Below are 16,153 nucleotides of genomic sequence, written 5' to 3'. Positions count from 1 at the left end.
CACTTGCAATATTACTTGTTACAATACTAAGTGAAAGAAAAACCAGCACTAAACTGCTGAGCCACCCAGGGATCCCTCCTTCGAAAAATTTTAATCATTATTTAGTAAAGTACTTCAAGTAGATTTATCATAATTGGACTTCATTTTTGGATAGATTGCTTCCAATTTTCCACTACTATAAATAAATGCCAATTTTAATAATTTTGTAGAGACGTATTTGCACATATTCTGGATTCTTTGTCCTTAGGATATATTTACAGAGGTGAAATTAGTGAGTGAAAATATAGAACAAGTTCTTTTCTAAACAATGGACCACTTCATACTTCTATGTGAACATGTATTTTACTGCAGCCTCACAAGCACAGGGTATTAATCATTTAAACCTCTATTACTGAGGAGCAACAATTTTTCTTGTTTCTAACTTTCATCCTTCATCTATGGAGGAAGGAAAAGTTCTTTTAGTTTCTCAGTCTATATGACTGGCTAGCTACAATAACATATAGCTAGCTGTCAATATCTATTGAGCATTTAATATGTACTAGGCACCATTTATTAATCTTCTCAATAACCCTATGAATAAAGTGTTATTATTTTCTTCACTTTACAGAACAGGAAATTGAGGCAAAATAGTTAAGTAACCATGACCACTGCAACCCATCATCCATAGTCCCTGGCAAATCAAGCTTCAACCCAGGCAGCCTGATTCTTCAGGTTGTGCTTGTATACTGCCTCTCTCAATCCATAATGCTTGACACTAATGCTTTTTCCATCTGCTGTGATTACACTTCTGTATTTCTCAACATTTAAAATTTTTGTTTATTTATTTAGAAAGATCACAAGAGGGCCGGAGAGTGGTGGTGGGGGAGAGAGAGAGAATCTTAAGCAGGCTCCACCCCCAGTATGATGCTCAACCTGGGGCTGAGATCATGACTTGAGTTGAAATCAAGAGTTGGGGCGCCTGGGTGGCTTAGTCGGTTAAGCATCTGTGTTCTGCTCAGGTTATGGTCCCAGAGTCCTGGGATGGAGCCCCATGTGGTGCTCCCTGCTCAGTGGTGAGCCTGATTCTCCTCCCTCTGCCTGCGGCTCTGCCTACTTGTTCCGTCAAATAAATAAACAGAAATCTTAAAAAAAAAAAAAAAAAAAAAAAAAATCAAGAATCAGACACTTAACTGGCTGAGCCACCCAGGTGCCCCTGATGACACTTATGTTTTAAAAAAGCATTTTTTCCCCCTTTGATTAAGTTTCCTCTCTGTATATCCCCCATGAGAATCACAAGCTATTTATGTATTTTTTAAAGATTTTATTTATTTATTCATGAGAGAGAGAGAGAGAGAGACACACACACACAGGCAGAGGGAGAAGCAGGCTCCATGCAGGGAGCCCAATGCAGGGTTCAATCACGGGACTCCAGGATCTCGCCCTGGGCCAAAGGCAGGTGCTAAACCACTGAGCTACCCAGGGATCCCTCACAAGCTATTTATTGCTTACTGTTGTATCAGATAAAGGTTTTAAGTAATACGTGATTTAACACAAAAGTATTTTATTTTATTTTACTTTTTAAGATTTATCTATTTATGATAGACATAGAGAGGCAGAGACACAGGAGGAGGGAGAAGCAGCTCCATGCCGGGAGCCCGACGTGGGACTCGATCCCAGGACTCCAGGATGGCGCCCTGGGCCAAAGGCAGGCGCTCAACCGCTGAGCCACCCAGGGATCCCCTAAAACAAAAAGTTATTTTAAAAAAGTGATCACTTCCTTTAAACTCCTAAGTTCTATTAATAAACTTTTTGGCAAATGTAAAGTGCTCAGTTACTAATTCAGAGAAAGATGCTTTAAGAGTGATCAACAGAGTCTTTAATAATGTTCCTTGCCTGAACTGTTCACTGTACAAGGACCTTAGCTCAATTATTTTGTCAGTGTGTCCTGTTAACTCTTACTCATTTGCTTGGAATTACCTCCTGTCTTCATTCACCTAGACCAAATTCATCCATCTTTCAAAGTCATTTTTTACTTATGTCTTCCATGAACATTTTCCTGAATATGGAAATGACTTCTAGATTTTCTACAGTAATTTGGGCTGTAAAATGGCTTATCAGGAATTAATGTAGAATTTTAGAACTAGAAGGGATGCTTTATCTAGTCACACTTTAAATTTTACAGTGAAAAGGGCAGCCCCGGTAGCCCAGTGGTTTAGTGCCGCCTTCAGTCCAGGGTGTGATCCTGGGGACCTGGGATCAAGTCCCACGCAGGGAACCCGCTTCTCTCTCTGCCTGTGTCTCTGCCTCTCCGCCCCCTCTCTGTGTCTGTCATGAATAAATGAAATCTTTAAAAAAATAAATTTTACAGTGAAAAAACTGAGACCCGCAAACTCCTTACTGTTCTATTCCTGCTCAGTAAAGCTCAATTTTCTTACTACCTCAGCTTTAATTTAAAAAGTGATCATCTACTGTATGTTTCTAAAATGCTTTTTTAAAGATTTTTAAAATTTATTTATTCATGATACAGAGATAAAGAAAGGCAGAGACACAGGCAGAGGGAGCAGGCTCCACCCTGGGAGCCCGACGCAGGACTCGATCCCAGGACCCCAGGACCACGCCCTGGGCCAAAGGCAGACGCTGAATGCTGAGCCACCCAGGGATCCCTAAAGTGCTTTTTCTATGAATATTGTCATTTTGTGATATACATCATACATTCTACAGATATCACAGCATATATACGTTATTTATACGTATGCAAAACTTTTACTTTTTGAGATGGGGGACTTTCACAGCTAAGTAACCTAGTGGGAACTCTAAATGATGGCGTAAAATCCTCAAAATAGAAGTTTTACATATATAATAACATATATGCATATGTCATATGTATGTAAAGTCACACACATTTGTATGCCATGTATATCATTTTCATTTATGATTACTGATCATTTCCTTTATAATTTTTTTCAGTACTGATAAACTTATAAAGTATTTTATTCTCAACAATTTTAATATTTTGTAGTTTCATTATTTTCTATGGTTAGAAGTGAAAAAATTTTTAAATTTTAGAATTTTAACATATTCAAGTAAGTATCTAAAGCTTTCTTTTTTTTTTTTTAAGTTCTAATAACATCTAATAATCCTTCCTTTCTCCAATGACGTATGTTTCCTTTATCATAGTAAATTTAATCATGGTTTGTTTCTAGTTACCTATTCTTGCCCTGGGATCATCTTTAAAATGATTATGCCCTCCTAACAAATTTGATGGAAACTTCCAAAAACTATTATTTCTGCATATTTCTCCTGCATTTAGCCATTTGACTCAACCCCTTTTGGTTTTCTAGATAGATCCCGTATTACCTACAAATAATGTCTTTTCTCCTTTCTGATTGTCCTCTTATTTAATATCTTAATTCACTAAACCACACTCCTAAAATAGCATAAACAATAATAGGCAGGTTAGCTTCTCCCATGCATTTATTTTTAAAGATTTATTTATTTGAAAGAGAGCATATGCGCAGAGGAAAGAGGTGGGGTGGGGTAGGGGGAGAAGCAGGCTCCTTGCTCAGCAGGGAACCTAATGTGGGGGCTCAATTACAAGGGCAGATGCCTAATGGACTGAGCCACCCAGGCACCCCCCTCCCATGGATTTTAATGGTAATTATCATGAACACCACATGATTAAGTTTGTTGGTTGTGGGGCAGCCCAGGTGGCTCAGCAGTTTAGCACCACCTTCCTCCCAGGGCCTGATCCTGGAGATCTGGGATCGAGTCCCACGTCGGGCTCCCTGCATGGAGCCTGCTTCTCCCTCTGCCTCTGTTTCTGCCTCTCTCTCTCTCTCTCATGAATAAATAAAATCTTAAAAAAAAAAAAAAAAGTTTGTTGGTTGGGTGTCACTTACCAAAGTAGGAAATTAACTGTATTTGTTTGCAAAGTTCTATTTATCAAAAAGGAATGTCTATTAAATTGCATTCTATATTTTCACTAATTAGGAAATCACGTATTACTAACCTATAAATAAACTTAGGTATATTAATAGATTTCCTAAGTTAGATTCCTGAGAGAAATCCTACCTGTTTGTGGATATCATTCTTTAATGTGCTGTTGAATTGTATTTGCTATTATTATTTTTAAAAGTTTATTTTAGTAATCTCTACACTTACTGTGAGGCTTGAACTCACAACCTCAAGATCAAGGATTGCATGCTCTGCTGAGCCAGCCAGGCTCCCCTAAAAACTTTTTTTTTCAGGAGGTTAACACTTTTATGACTTTTCAGATTTCTTCTTACTTACTGATGCCTGAGTGGCTCAGTTGGTTAAACATCTGACTCTTGGTTTGGGCTCAGGTCATGATCTTGGGGTTGTGAGATCAAGCTCCATGTCAGGCTCCAAGCTCAGTGCAGAGTCTGTTGGAGATTCTTTCTCTCCCTATGTTCCCATTCATGTATATGCTCTAAAATAAATAAAATCTTTAAAACATCTGCCTTTAAAATTTCTTCCCGATTGTTTTTTAAAGATTTATTTATTCATGAGAGACAGAGAGAGAGAGAGAGGCAGAGACATAGGCAGAGGGAGAAGCAGGCTCTGCAGGGAGCCCGATGTGGGACTCAATCCTGGGACTCCAGGATCAAGCCCCAAGCCGAAGGCAGATGCTTAAACACTGAGCCACCCAGGTGTCCCCCTTCCCCAACTTCAAGAAAGTTAATAAATTCTGAATCTATATTACATTTAATAGTGGTCTCAATCAAAAATATCTTCTGTAATGGTTTTCTTTTTGTATTTCACTATTTTTTTTCTTCTTATAAATCCATTTTGGGATATTGTTGTTTTATCTCTTCTATTTTTCTTTCCATGTTCCGTAGTGCTATTCTTTTAAACGTATGAATTGGATACCTATTTTATTTTTCCCTCTTTTTAAAAAGTAACCGTAGTTTATTTTTTTTACTTTTTATTTTTTTAGTAACAGTAGTTTAAATCAATGAACTTACTTATGGTACAGCTTTAATCACCATTCCTTAAGTTTTGATAGGCAATGACTTTACTCCTACACAAAAGGAATCCCTTAACATAATTTTTGTATATTTCTAGGCCGCAAAGAGTGTAAACAATTTCTTGAGTAATTGTTATTTTGCTTTGTTTAATTACATCTGCTAAATTAAAATTTACACTGAGTTTTGACAATTGTATACACCCCTGTAACTACCACCAAAGAAAATACAGACCATTTCTTTTTTTATTTTTTAAAATATTTTATTTATTTATTCATGAGATACACACACACAGAGAGGCAGAGACACAGGCAGAGAGAGAAGCAGGCTCCATGCAGGGAGCCCGACGTGGGACTCGATCCCAGGACTCCAGGATCACACCCTGAGCCGAAGGCAGACGCTTAACCACTGAGCCACCCATGTATCCCAATACAGACCATTCTATCACCGAGTTTCTCTTTACCCTTTCTAGTCAACTCCCATACGCTACCCACCTGATTTCCTTCACCACAGACAACTTTTTGCATGCTCTTGAACTTCATGTAAATGGAATTAGAGTTTTTTGTATTTGATTTCTGCTCAAGCTAATGTTTTGTTATTCATCACCATTCTTGCATGTCTTAGTTATCTGTTCTTTTTTTTCAAGACTTTATTTATTTAGTTTTCATTCATTCATTCATTCATTCATTCATTCATTCATAAGAGACTCAGAGAGGCAGAGACCCAGGCAGAGGGAGAAGCAGGCTCCATGCAGGGAGCCCGACGTGGAACTCGATCCCAGGTCTCCAGGATCACGCCCTGGGCCGAAGGCAGAGCTAAACCACTGAGCCACCTGGCGGGCTGCCCCTGTTTTTCTAACTGTAGGTTCTGCTCTCCTGTTTTCAGTGTCCATGCAATTCTTCTTAATTTCCCCTAGTCTTTTTCTGCAATGCCTACACCACACCCCCAAAGCAGTGTCTTCATATTTTATTGACAACATGGGAAGATAGTTAAATCTTCTTTTGAACCTTATGATACAAGTCTGAGCCGTGATGTCTCAATTTTTTGTTAGACAGTCTCCTCTTACGCTGCACAGGTTTTTTCTTCATTGAATTCTCTGCCTAATCTTTACTCATGCGTGTACGCTAGAGTCCTGAGACTGTCCTATACCATCTCTTGTGGAGGGGGCAAAAGATATTTCTCAATATTGAAAATAAAGGAGCCAAAGAACAACTAAAAAAGAAACAAGGGTACTTTGGGAACAGCAGTTGATTACTGAAATCTCAAAGATACCCCCCGCTCCTCCCACTGAATACAGTTTCTAGGATGTTCTGAGAGAACCGTAGCAAAAAGGCTTATTGTACATTCATATTGCTACTATTATAAAATGTCTCTGAACAGGACTTTTAATTTTTAAGGAGCATAACGAACAGCTTCAGTTTAAAATGCCAGAAATATTTTAAACTAAATTATTAAATTTAGAAAATCCAAGCCACCAAAGACTTTATTTCCATGCAAAGAATATCAGACCTACATGCATCATTTGCCAGTGTAGCTATTTTACTTCAAAACAAAATTATGTAAGCAACCGAAATACCACTTTTAGTATTCAAGTACTTTCTCTTAACCCGTCATTCAACTTTTCCAATGACTTATTCTTTTTAGAGAAGGAAAAAAAAAGACCACTTACTTTATTCACCCTTAACTGGCTAATTTTCATTACAGCAATTCAAATTACATTAAACAAAAAGAAAACTATTTTATGTGCACAACAGGATATAAGAATTTGAAAGATTGCAAACGCAGTTAAGACTTTTTATTAGGCTTCTCTGTGCTAACAGTAACAGATTTATAAACACTAACTTTGCATTTTTACTTTTGGACTAAATTTCAGAAAGCAGTAAAGCAGCAACAGCCTATTTTATAATGATAGAGGTAAGAGAATGACTGTTGCCTTTTGAATACATACTGAAAATACCTACATAGTGCCAGAGAGTGAATTATAATTCTACTTAATGTCAATAATCTGTGTACCAAGGTTGCAAAGCTTCTGGCTATAGTGTATTCAAAATTTAATTTCTATTATGCCAATTTAAATGATTGGAATTAGAAACAAATGAATGTTTCTTTTAGAGCTTATTGTATGTTTTTTATCTTTAGAGAAAAAAACAATTCCTTCACCTTAGAACATCAACTATTTTCACAGTTCTAAATCACTTCTAATTCTTTCACAAATTTATATGTACCAAGACTCATTTGGTATTTGTATGCTGTTCTTTCACATAGCAAGACTTTGCAAGTATTTTCCCATGGCAAATGAATTTCCCTGGCATTCACGTATTTTGCAATGACTCTTCATATACATTAACATATGCTTAGTCTAAAACTATGCCAGCTTTTTAAGAAACCAAATAATAGATCTAAAATAATCTCATAAATCCATTTCCTTGATAAAAATATTTCCTGTGGTTTTCCTAAATATAAGCATTAATGGAGAAAACTTTGAGTTTATCTACTAGACTGAATATCAACTAGTATTTTTCAACATGAGATGGGTGTCATTCAGCCATCTTCACCCAAGTACTATACTTTCTCCTCTTGACTGGCTTTAACTCCCTAACTCCTTTTTCATATGGTCACAATCTTACCTCCTCTGACCTCAATATCCACTCTTTAGAGTGGAGGGTAGAACATTCTCTTAAAACACAAAAAACTAATCACCTTCATCTTGTTCATCAAACTTTACTAACCAGGTGAACCGAATGGTGTGTAGGGCACTAAGGGGCTGGTGTTTTATAAGGCATGTGAAGATGAGGTTTCCAACAACTCCCCCCCAATTTTTAATCTTGTTAGTGAAGAGAAGAGTAAAACACCATATAACTCTTCCTTGGGCAGAACAGACAGGGTGGTATCAATAAAAATTTAACCTAAACTAAAAATAACATCAAAAAACCTAAGTAACAAGTCAGCTCCCACTAAATACAGCTGGCCATACTTCTAAAGAGAAATGAAACATTTTTTAAAAGCTTGCCGTTGGAAAAATGTTTTTTATCTTGGTCACAAACACACCCACCCATGCACCCTCTGATTTCTTATCCCAGTGAGAAAGTCCATGCATGAGATTGATTGTTTTTTTTTTTTCTGTTCTGAAGGTAAAAAGAGTGTGGTTATGCATCATTATGACAACATAGCAAATGCTGTTGAATCTAGATTTATCACTATAGACTATGATTGCGCATACCTTTTCAAAAGGATCACAGTTCCTATACCAGATACTGCAGTATTTCAAAACAACTAAGTACTTACGAGCTGCTTTGATCTGCCTCTGTGTAGCCTTGTATCTTACATGTCCAAGTCCAAGTACTGCATAATGATCTTGGTTCTGATAAAGACACGAAAGATAGTCAAATGTGAAATGGAGCAACATATCTTATCCCTTGTGCTGGTATCCTAAAATAGTGCTTCCCATACTAGGAGTCCAATGAGACGGTACATATAAATGGATTCTGTTCTAAGTCTAGGAAATGTGGACAGTGATACAGCCTTCATGATTTTAATAAACCTAATAAAGGCTCTGAGAAGTCCTGCAATTAAAAAAAAAAAAAAACACCAAGCAAACAGAAACCTATAAAACCCAGCATTTTCTAAACTTACTTGAGGAAATCCTTGGGTGGCTCAGCGGTTTAGCACCTGCCTTCGGCCCAGGGCATGATCCTGGAGTCCCGGGGTTGAGTCCCAGTCAGGCTCTCTGCATGGAGCCTGCTTCTCCCTCTGCCTGTGTCTCTGGCCCTCTTTCTGTGTCTTTCATGAATAAATAAATAAAATCTTAAAATAAATAAATAAATAAATAAATAAACTTACTTGACCACTGAGCCCTTTTTTCTCTTAACACCTACTAATATCTTCTGGTCACCCTAAATCAAAGTATAGCCAGAAAGATTTTTAGAACAAAGGGAAGCATTATTACAGCCCCACAGGTTTGGGCCAGGGCAATGACAGGACTAGGGAGTCACGTAGAGCAAAGAAGGTAGGTTGGATGGAAATTTTGAGAAAGTGAAGGATGAGGATTCTCTGGAGAGGAAATACCTACTTTCATTTCTGCTTTGGTTAACGACCTCGTGAATTTTCAAATTGAAGGAGTAACTGCAGTCTCCCTACAAAACTCAAAGGGTGTATCTAGTATTGGAGAAGTGAATGGGGAGGAAAGGAAGTCAAGGGCATGAAACATGGAACAAAAAAGTCAGTTGGGCTGACTGGTTTCCCCTAAATTCAGGACTGCAAAATTCATATGGATGGCCTTCTTCATTATGCCTGGCAATCGTACTTGGTTCTAGTTGGTTTACCTTTCCACTCCCTAAGGTTCCTATTTCTCTAGTCTCCTCAAACCTCACAGATCTTTCTCTACCTTATCAACAGCCCTGCCTCCTGCTTAACTAAAAATGTAAATCATCCCACTCAAATTCCTACTCAATCTTTCTACCACCTGACTTGCATCCATGTATCTTTTCCCTTTCCCTCCACTAAAAATTGAAAAAACCTGTTCTACCAAGACAAGCTACTCACTCCATCCTTCCCGTTGGTTCTGAACACTGTCTTCTCTAAGTCTCCTCAAAACACTAGCATCTTCTATTTTCTAAATTTCAATTGGATTATCTTCATCTGTATAAAAAGATGATCTGTTAGCTTTTTTTTAAAGAAAGATTTGATCGATTTGAGAGAGAGAGAGAGAGAGAGAGAGAGAACCCATGAGCAGGGGAAGGGACAGAGGAAGGAGAAGCAGGCTCTCTGCTGATCAGGGAGTCCAATGGTTCTATCCCAGGACCCCGGGATCATTACCTGAGCCAAAGACATCAACCACTGAGCCACCCAGGCGCCCCCGTTAGCCCTCATCCTTAAAAACACTTCCATGATTTCCCTTTCCAGCTGCTGCTCTGCTCTCTCCCTATTTCTCTGCTGTCAATGAAAAACTTCTTGAAAAACCCATCCCCATGTTTTACCCCCCAAACCACTGCACTTTGGTTCTGCTCCATCCGCAGGTGTGGTGAGGCTGCTCTCTTCAGTATGAATTTCCAGAGACCAAATCCAAGCTCACTCATCTGCCCTCACTTGACTTTAGCTCTAAGTGGCAGCACAGCAGACTCCTTCCTTGAAATATTACCCTCCTCTAGTGTTTCTGTGATTCACTGTTTTCCTCCCACCTTCCAGTACCTTCTTTCAGCCGCTCTGGCTTCTCCAGGACCTACAAAGCTCAGTTCTGGGGTTTCTCTTGTCTATAATTTAGTCCTTGGTGACATGAGCCAGTGCCAGGCCTAGAATACAGTCCTGTGTATGCTTATGACTCCTCAGTTGACTTGAGCACAGACCTTTCCTCTGAGCCTCAAATGCACAGAGCACCTCTAACTCTCGCTATTGTTGGCCTCTTACTCTCTAGTGTTGCAGTTCACCACAGATGTCAAACTCTTTCTCCTCACGTGCCGTTCTCCCCACCTGGCACATCCCCCTCTCTCCATGTGGCTGCCATCTTCTCATCCTTCAGTCTCAGCTTGAATGTTATCACCTTATTTAAAATAAACAACCTTCTCTCCCCATCTCTGTTCCTTCGTGTTCCCTCTAGGGTACTTAAAAATTGTCATTGCTTCAAACTCTCCAAGGGCTTTCCAGTGACTATTGTTCCTTACCTCCTCACCATGCCCTTATGCACTGTTCCACCCGTTTGCCTTCTTTAGTTCCTGGCACACTTCAAACTTCTTTCTGCCCCTGCACAAGCTCTCTGCCTGGAATCCACTCACCCTGATTTTTGTGTGTCATTCAGGTTTGATCTTAAATGTACTCCACCAGCCTTCTCCACCCACTCAGTCTAAGCAGTCACCTGGACACTCTACCCAGCACCCTATTCTACTTCTTTGCCTAGCACCTGGTGACCACGTCCTTGATGGTTTGCTTATCATCCATCTCCTATATAAGCCACGTGGAAGCAGTGACACTGTCTTGTTCATCAGACTCCTCAGCTCCCAGAACAGTGTCTGACACGAACCAGATGCTTGATCCCTGTTTGTTGAAAGACACAATTAACTGAACCAATGTATGGACCTTGCTACCTTGTTCTGACATCATCTACTCTTTTCTGTATCAAAGATTTTCTCCAACATTCTTTTTCCCTTGTAGACCTCAATGGTCCCAATTCTATCTTCTCCTGACCCTGCCTTTCTCTCAAGTTAGTATTTTCTCTACAACCCATCTTTAAAAGCATATTTCGCACTGTCTCCACTTCATCACCTTCTAATCACTCAACCCAACGTAACCGCTTGCCATCTCAACCGTTTTACTGGAACTGCTTTCAATGTGGCCACCTGATGTTCATTTGCCAAACCCGTTGGCTTTTATTATTATTCATGTTACGTGATGACTGACCTCTCCAAAGCAGTGACACTGGTGACTGTTTTGTCCTTCTTGAGACTTACCCCTCTTAGTTTCTTCAAGAGTCTAGTGCCTGATGTTTAATACACCTTTGTTGAACTAACAAATGTCTTTTTGTTTTCTTTCTACCTCTTTCACCCTTCTTAGTATCTTTTGCTGCTTTTCCTCCTCTGCCCACCCCTTAAAATATGCAGGCTCCTCAATGTTCAGTCCTTTTCTTTTAAAATTGATACGGACAGTATGTTAATCAGCTAATGTTTTGAGTGCTTATCTACTTTTCCAAACGCTTTACACATACACCTCATTTAACCCTCACAAGCTAGGAGATAAGAACTCACTATCCACTATCTGTTCAGTATTTATCATGTGTCAAGTACTACATTAAGTGCTTTATATACATCACTGCATTAATCTTTGCTATATTCCTTTGACCTGTTAGCAATCTCTCTTTTTTTAAAAGATTTTATTTATTCATGAGAGATAGAGAAAGAGAGGCAGAGACACTGGCAAGAGGGAGAAGCAGACTCAATGCAGGGAGCCCGATGCGGAACTCGATCCCGGAACTCTGGGATCACACCTTGAGCCAAGGCAGATGCTCAACTGCTGAACCACCCAGGCGTCCCAAGCTGTTAGCAATCTCATTGCACGAAACAGATTTGTCAACTCTCCCAAGGTCCCAGTGCACTAATGGGCAGAACCAGATTTGAATTTTGACACTCTTAGTTCTACAGTATATATACTGCATACTGTATACTTAAACTGTATGCTACCTGTCTATATTCTTCTCCTCAGCTGATGTCACTCAATTCCCCCAGTTTCAACTACCACCTACGACTTGCCAAAGACTTGCAAATGTTTTTGGCTTTATCCTCCTTTCAGAATCACAGACCAATTTTTAATCTACTAGAAGATTTCACCAGTATTTTTACTAGAACATCAATTTTGACAGAGCCAAACTTGAACACAAACAGCACATTCCCCACAAACTCCCTTTTTCCTACATCCCAATTTGGTGGCTGGCATCACATTCCAGCAGGTCATTCAAACTGGAATGCTCAGAGGTCTTCTGAGTACATCTTCTCTAGTGCTACACAGCCAAGGTCACCAAGCTCTATCAAGTCTACCCCCCAAAAAAGCACATGTTCCCTCTTCCTCAAAACCCGGGCATAAATTTAGCTCAAGTATGCATTCGCAGGCTTGGATTATCGCACTAGCCCTGGAACAGCAAACGATTCATTTCCCCTCCAGCCCTGCTCTCCCTTTTCAAGCAATTTTCTGTACTGCTAGGAGAATTACTTTGCTAAAATTAGCTTAGAAACTTTTGATGACTTCCTACTGCCCTGAAAAATCAAATCTGAGTTTCTTCCTTAGCATGGCATAAAAAGGCCACTACAACTACAATCTGGTCTAGAGTCTTGTTTTAGGACTAATTTCTCACGACCACCATTCAAGCACCCTACCCACTCTACTCTTCACTAGTCCCCAAAGAGGCGGTATACATTCTTTACTCCTGTGTCTTTGCCGATCTATTCCTTCTACCCAGAACACCCTTTCTCCCTTCTCTGCTTAACAAACTGCCTCTCATCCTTTTAAGGCCAGCTCAAACATTACGTTTCTGTGAAAACTTCCAGGATTTTTCCAGCAGAGACAGTATCCTATGATGAGTGCTATCCTACTCTGAGCTTAACAATAAATGGGTGCTCAATTATGGTGCTCTTGTTGAGCATCTTAGTGTCAGAAAACGTATGGGAAAACCTCCTACACTTAACAAAGCATCTGACTAAACAAAAGATTCAAATATTAAATACCTTCCAGTCTTTGGGATCAAGTGTTTTCAACATGGGAAACTCTTCTAATTGCAATTCTTCATCTTCTGATTCTTCTGATAACTCTTTCTTATCCTCCAGTTCCTGAAAAGAGGCAGAAGCATTTCTGTTTCTCCTCTTAACAAAAGCTTCAAACCATCTTCCCACAGGTTCAACTTGACAGAGTGTTGAGGCTGTGATTGAAAGCGTTAAGAGAGGCTTCAATGTATTGCATGGAATAAATCTATTTCAAGGCAATATAAGATTAAAACAGAGACAGCATCAGAATATAATTTAAAGACCATCAACTAAGGAAATAATTACACTACAGGGATACCTGGGATAGTGCAGGTTTGGTTCCAGACCACCACAAAAATGCAAATACTGCAAAAAAAAAAAAGGTGAATCTAATATATTTCTTGGTTTCCCAGTGCATACAAAAAATTATGTTTAACACTAGATTGCGGTCTATTAAGAGTCCAGTGGTATTACGTGTAAAGAAAACAACATATATACCTTAATTTAAAATACTTCATTGCTAAATAACAGTAACCACCATCTGAGTTGTCAGGGAGTCATAATCACTGATCTCAGATCACCACAACAGTGCTGGAAAAATTTAAAAGCCTCTATTACCAAAATATGACAGAGACACAGAGTAAGCAAACACTGCTGGAAAAGTTGTGCGGATAGACTTGCTCCACACAGGACTGCCACAAACCTTCAATTTGTTAAAAAAAAAAAAAAAAAAAAAAAGGCAGTATCACCCAAGCACAATAAAATGCCATAAAACAAGGAATGCCTGCAATCCAGTTAACATGAGGGCTAGCAATAATCATTTCCTAGTATTTACAGAATATTCAATCAACCTCTTCCAGTTATCAAATATTCAGCAATATCAACAATGAATCAAAACTTTCCTGAGAATGTAAGAGGAAGGTGAGGTACAGGGAAGAAATGCTGCCAACTGCTTTACTTTCAAACCAATAATTGTAAAAACAAAAACAAAAACAAAAACAAATGATAAACTATCCTAAAAAACTATATATAAAAAAAAGTTTTCTGAAAACAAATCAAAATATCTTAATTAAAGCCTCGAATTCAGGTAGCTTTTAAAAATGTTAAGAATTTGCTAGCAATGGGTTTGTCCTGGAGGACAGCTCTCCCAGCAGCTCATGAGGATCTACTAAGACAGCGACGCTACAGGGAAACTCGCTCTAGATGTGAAGTGAGCAGCTCTGGATTTCCTCTAGGTCTGACACTCGGGGGCTGTGGAGAATGAGCCAGAGATGTACTGCAAAACCAGAACGATATCTATCTTGCATGGTTCCGTGTTAGACTGAGGGACAAACCACACTTTGAAAACCACAAAGTGTCCTATCAGAGTAAGGCGTCATCGTCATTCCTGAGCAGGGATAAATCACTGTACGTGCGTATATCAGCAGTTCAAAAAAAAAAAAAAAAGGGTAATCTGAGTCAGGGAAGGAAAACAACCCCTCAACAACACTTTGGTTTCATGGGTCCGTATGACTGCAAAAAGCTTCCCTGCGTCCAGCACTCAGCAACTCCGATCCAAGTCTCCCCTTGTACCCGATGCCCACAGCTTTCTAAAAATAAAAATAACCGATTTTTTCGTGCTTTAGTTGCTTGGAAAACTAAGCGTTCCTGTACCCTACGGAGGAGAGGATTCAACACAGAGTTCCAGGAGCGCTGGCGGCGCAGCACGCGCGCGGGGCTCCAAGAGCCTCCTCCCGGAGCTTTGCCTTCGGGCGGACGCCGCGCACACCCCGCCCCGGGGCCGGCTGTCTGCGCGGCGCGGGTCCCTACGGGGCCGCGGGGGGCCGACACGCACGGACCCAACGGCTCCCGCAGCAGCGCGGCCGCGCCCTGTCCACGCCGAGGGGCTGCGGGGAGCGGCGTCCGAGTCCTGACACCGGGGGAACAAAGCCGCCGCGAGCGCGGGGCCGGAGCACGGTGCGCAGCGGCCGAGCAGCGGGGGCCGCGGGCAGCCTGCCGCCCCGGCGCCGACACGCTCAGGGGCCTCCGTGGGGGCCGCGGGCTCCGCTGCCGACCGGGAGTCAGCAGCCGCCACGCGGGGACGACGCCCCCTCCCTCCCTCCGCTCAGTCGGGGCAGGATTTCTCCACGGCCCGCAGCGAAGAGGCTCCGGCGCCCCGGTCCCACGCGCCGGCCGCTCGTCGCCGGGGCCGCGCAGGCGGAGGACGGCGGCAAGGGCGGCCGCGGCGGGACGGAGCGGGGCTGGGCGGGCACGTACCCGAGGTCAGAGCGTGGCTGATGGCGGTGCCCTGGCCGTCCGCAGCGCTCGGCAGGAGCAGCATGATGGCGCCGCGGCCCGGGCGCAGGGCGCTTGGCGTCCTCTCCGGCTCTACCTCCCCGTCCGAGCCTCGCGCCCTGGCTCCGCGACGCCCGGGAGCCGGCGCATGGAGACGACCGACAACTACTTCCGGGATGGACCTTTCGCGGTGCGGCGGCCGAAGCCACCCCCGCACGCCGCGCCAACGTGGGCGGCAGCCCGGTTCGGCCGCTGCCTGGGTCCGGCTGAGGACCAACGCTCACAAAACAAAGGTTCCCAGACGCCTCCGTTCCGCGGCGAAAAGGAGTCTTCTCCTCCACCAGGGGCTATACCCGTGAAGCAGGATTTTCCCAAGCAGCTCTTAAAATATTGTTTTTAAGTCACTCAGTTAGCCCGAACCTAACCGCTGATTTTTCCAGTAGCTCTACTCCTAAGAATAGAAAATGAAAGGATATGTACAAATTAGTGTTGAGAATTATCGTACTCTATATACATCTGTGGAGAATTTTGTACCTACATCTGTAATGTATTTGCATCTACCTAAATAATGTCAACTAAGGACGCCTGGTGGCCCAGTGGTTGAGCATATGCCTTCGTGATGCCCAGGGCGTGACCCCAGGGTCCTGGGATCGAGTCCCACGTCGGGTTCCCCACAGGGAGCCTGCTTCTCTGCCT

At 41.5% G+C, this 16,153-nt stretch overlaps 1 protein-coding gene across 2 annotated transcripts in view; it reads right to left on the bottom strand.

Annotated features, from left to right (window-relative positions):
* DNAJC2 (DnaJ heat shock protein family (Hsp40) member C2) overlaps positions 1–15,882 on the bottom strand; it is a 33,540-nt gene extending 17,658 nt beyond the window's left edge. Inside the window, exons 1-3 of one of the 2 annotated variants that reach the window (XM_041774261.1) lie at positions 15,440–15,882; positions 13,169–13,359; positions 8,250–8,325 (exon numbers count right to left, since the gene is read on the bottom strand). In XM_041774261.1, coding sequence (XP_041630195.1) covers positions 8,250–8,325; positions 13,169–13,359; positions 15,440–15,503 — 331 coding nt within the window. In that variant the 5' untranslated portion in view covers positions 15,504–15,882. The remainder of the gene's footprint in view (positions 1–8,249; positions 8,326–13,168; positions 13,360–15,439) is intronic. The other variant, XM_041774262.1, reaches the window with a different exon arrangement.
* Between the last annotated feature and the right edge of the window lie 271 nt (positions 15,883–16,153).

This window comes from Vulpes lagopus, chromosome 11, assembly GCF_018345385.1.
Source record: "Vulpes lagopus strain Blue_001 chromosome 11, ASM1834538v1, whole genome shotgun sequence".
In the NCBI taxonomy this organism is placed as follows: domain Eukaryota; kingdom Metazoa; phylum Chordata; class Mammalia; order Carnivora; family Canidae; genus Vulpes; species Vulpes lagopus.
The sequence above is the reverse complement of the archived record's forward strand: the minus strand, read 5'-3'. Positions and strand labels throughout refer to the sequence as shown.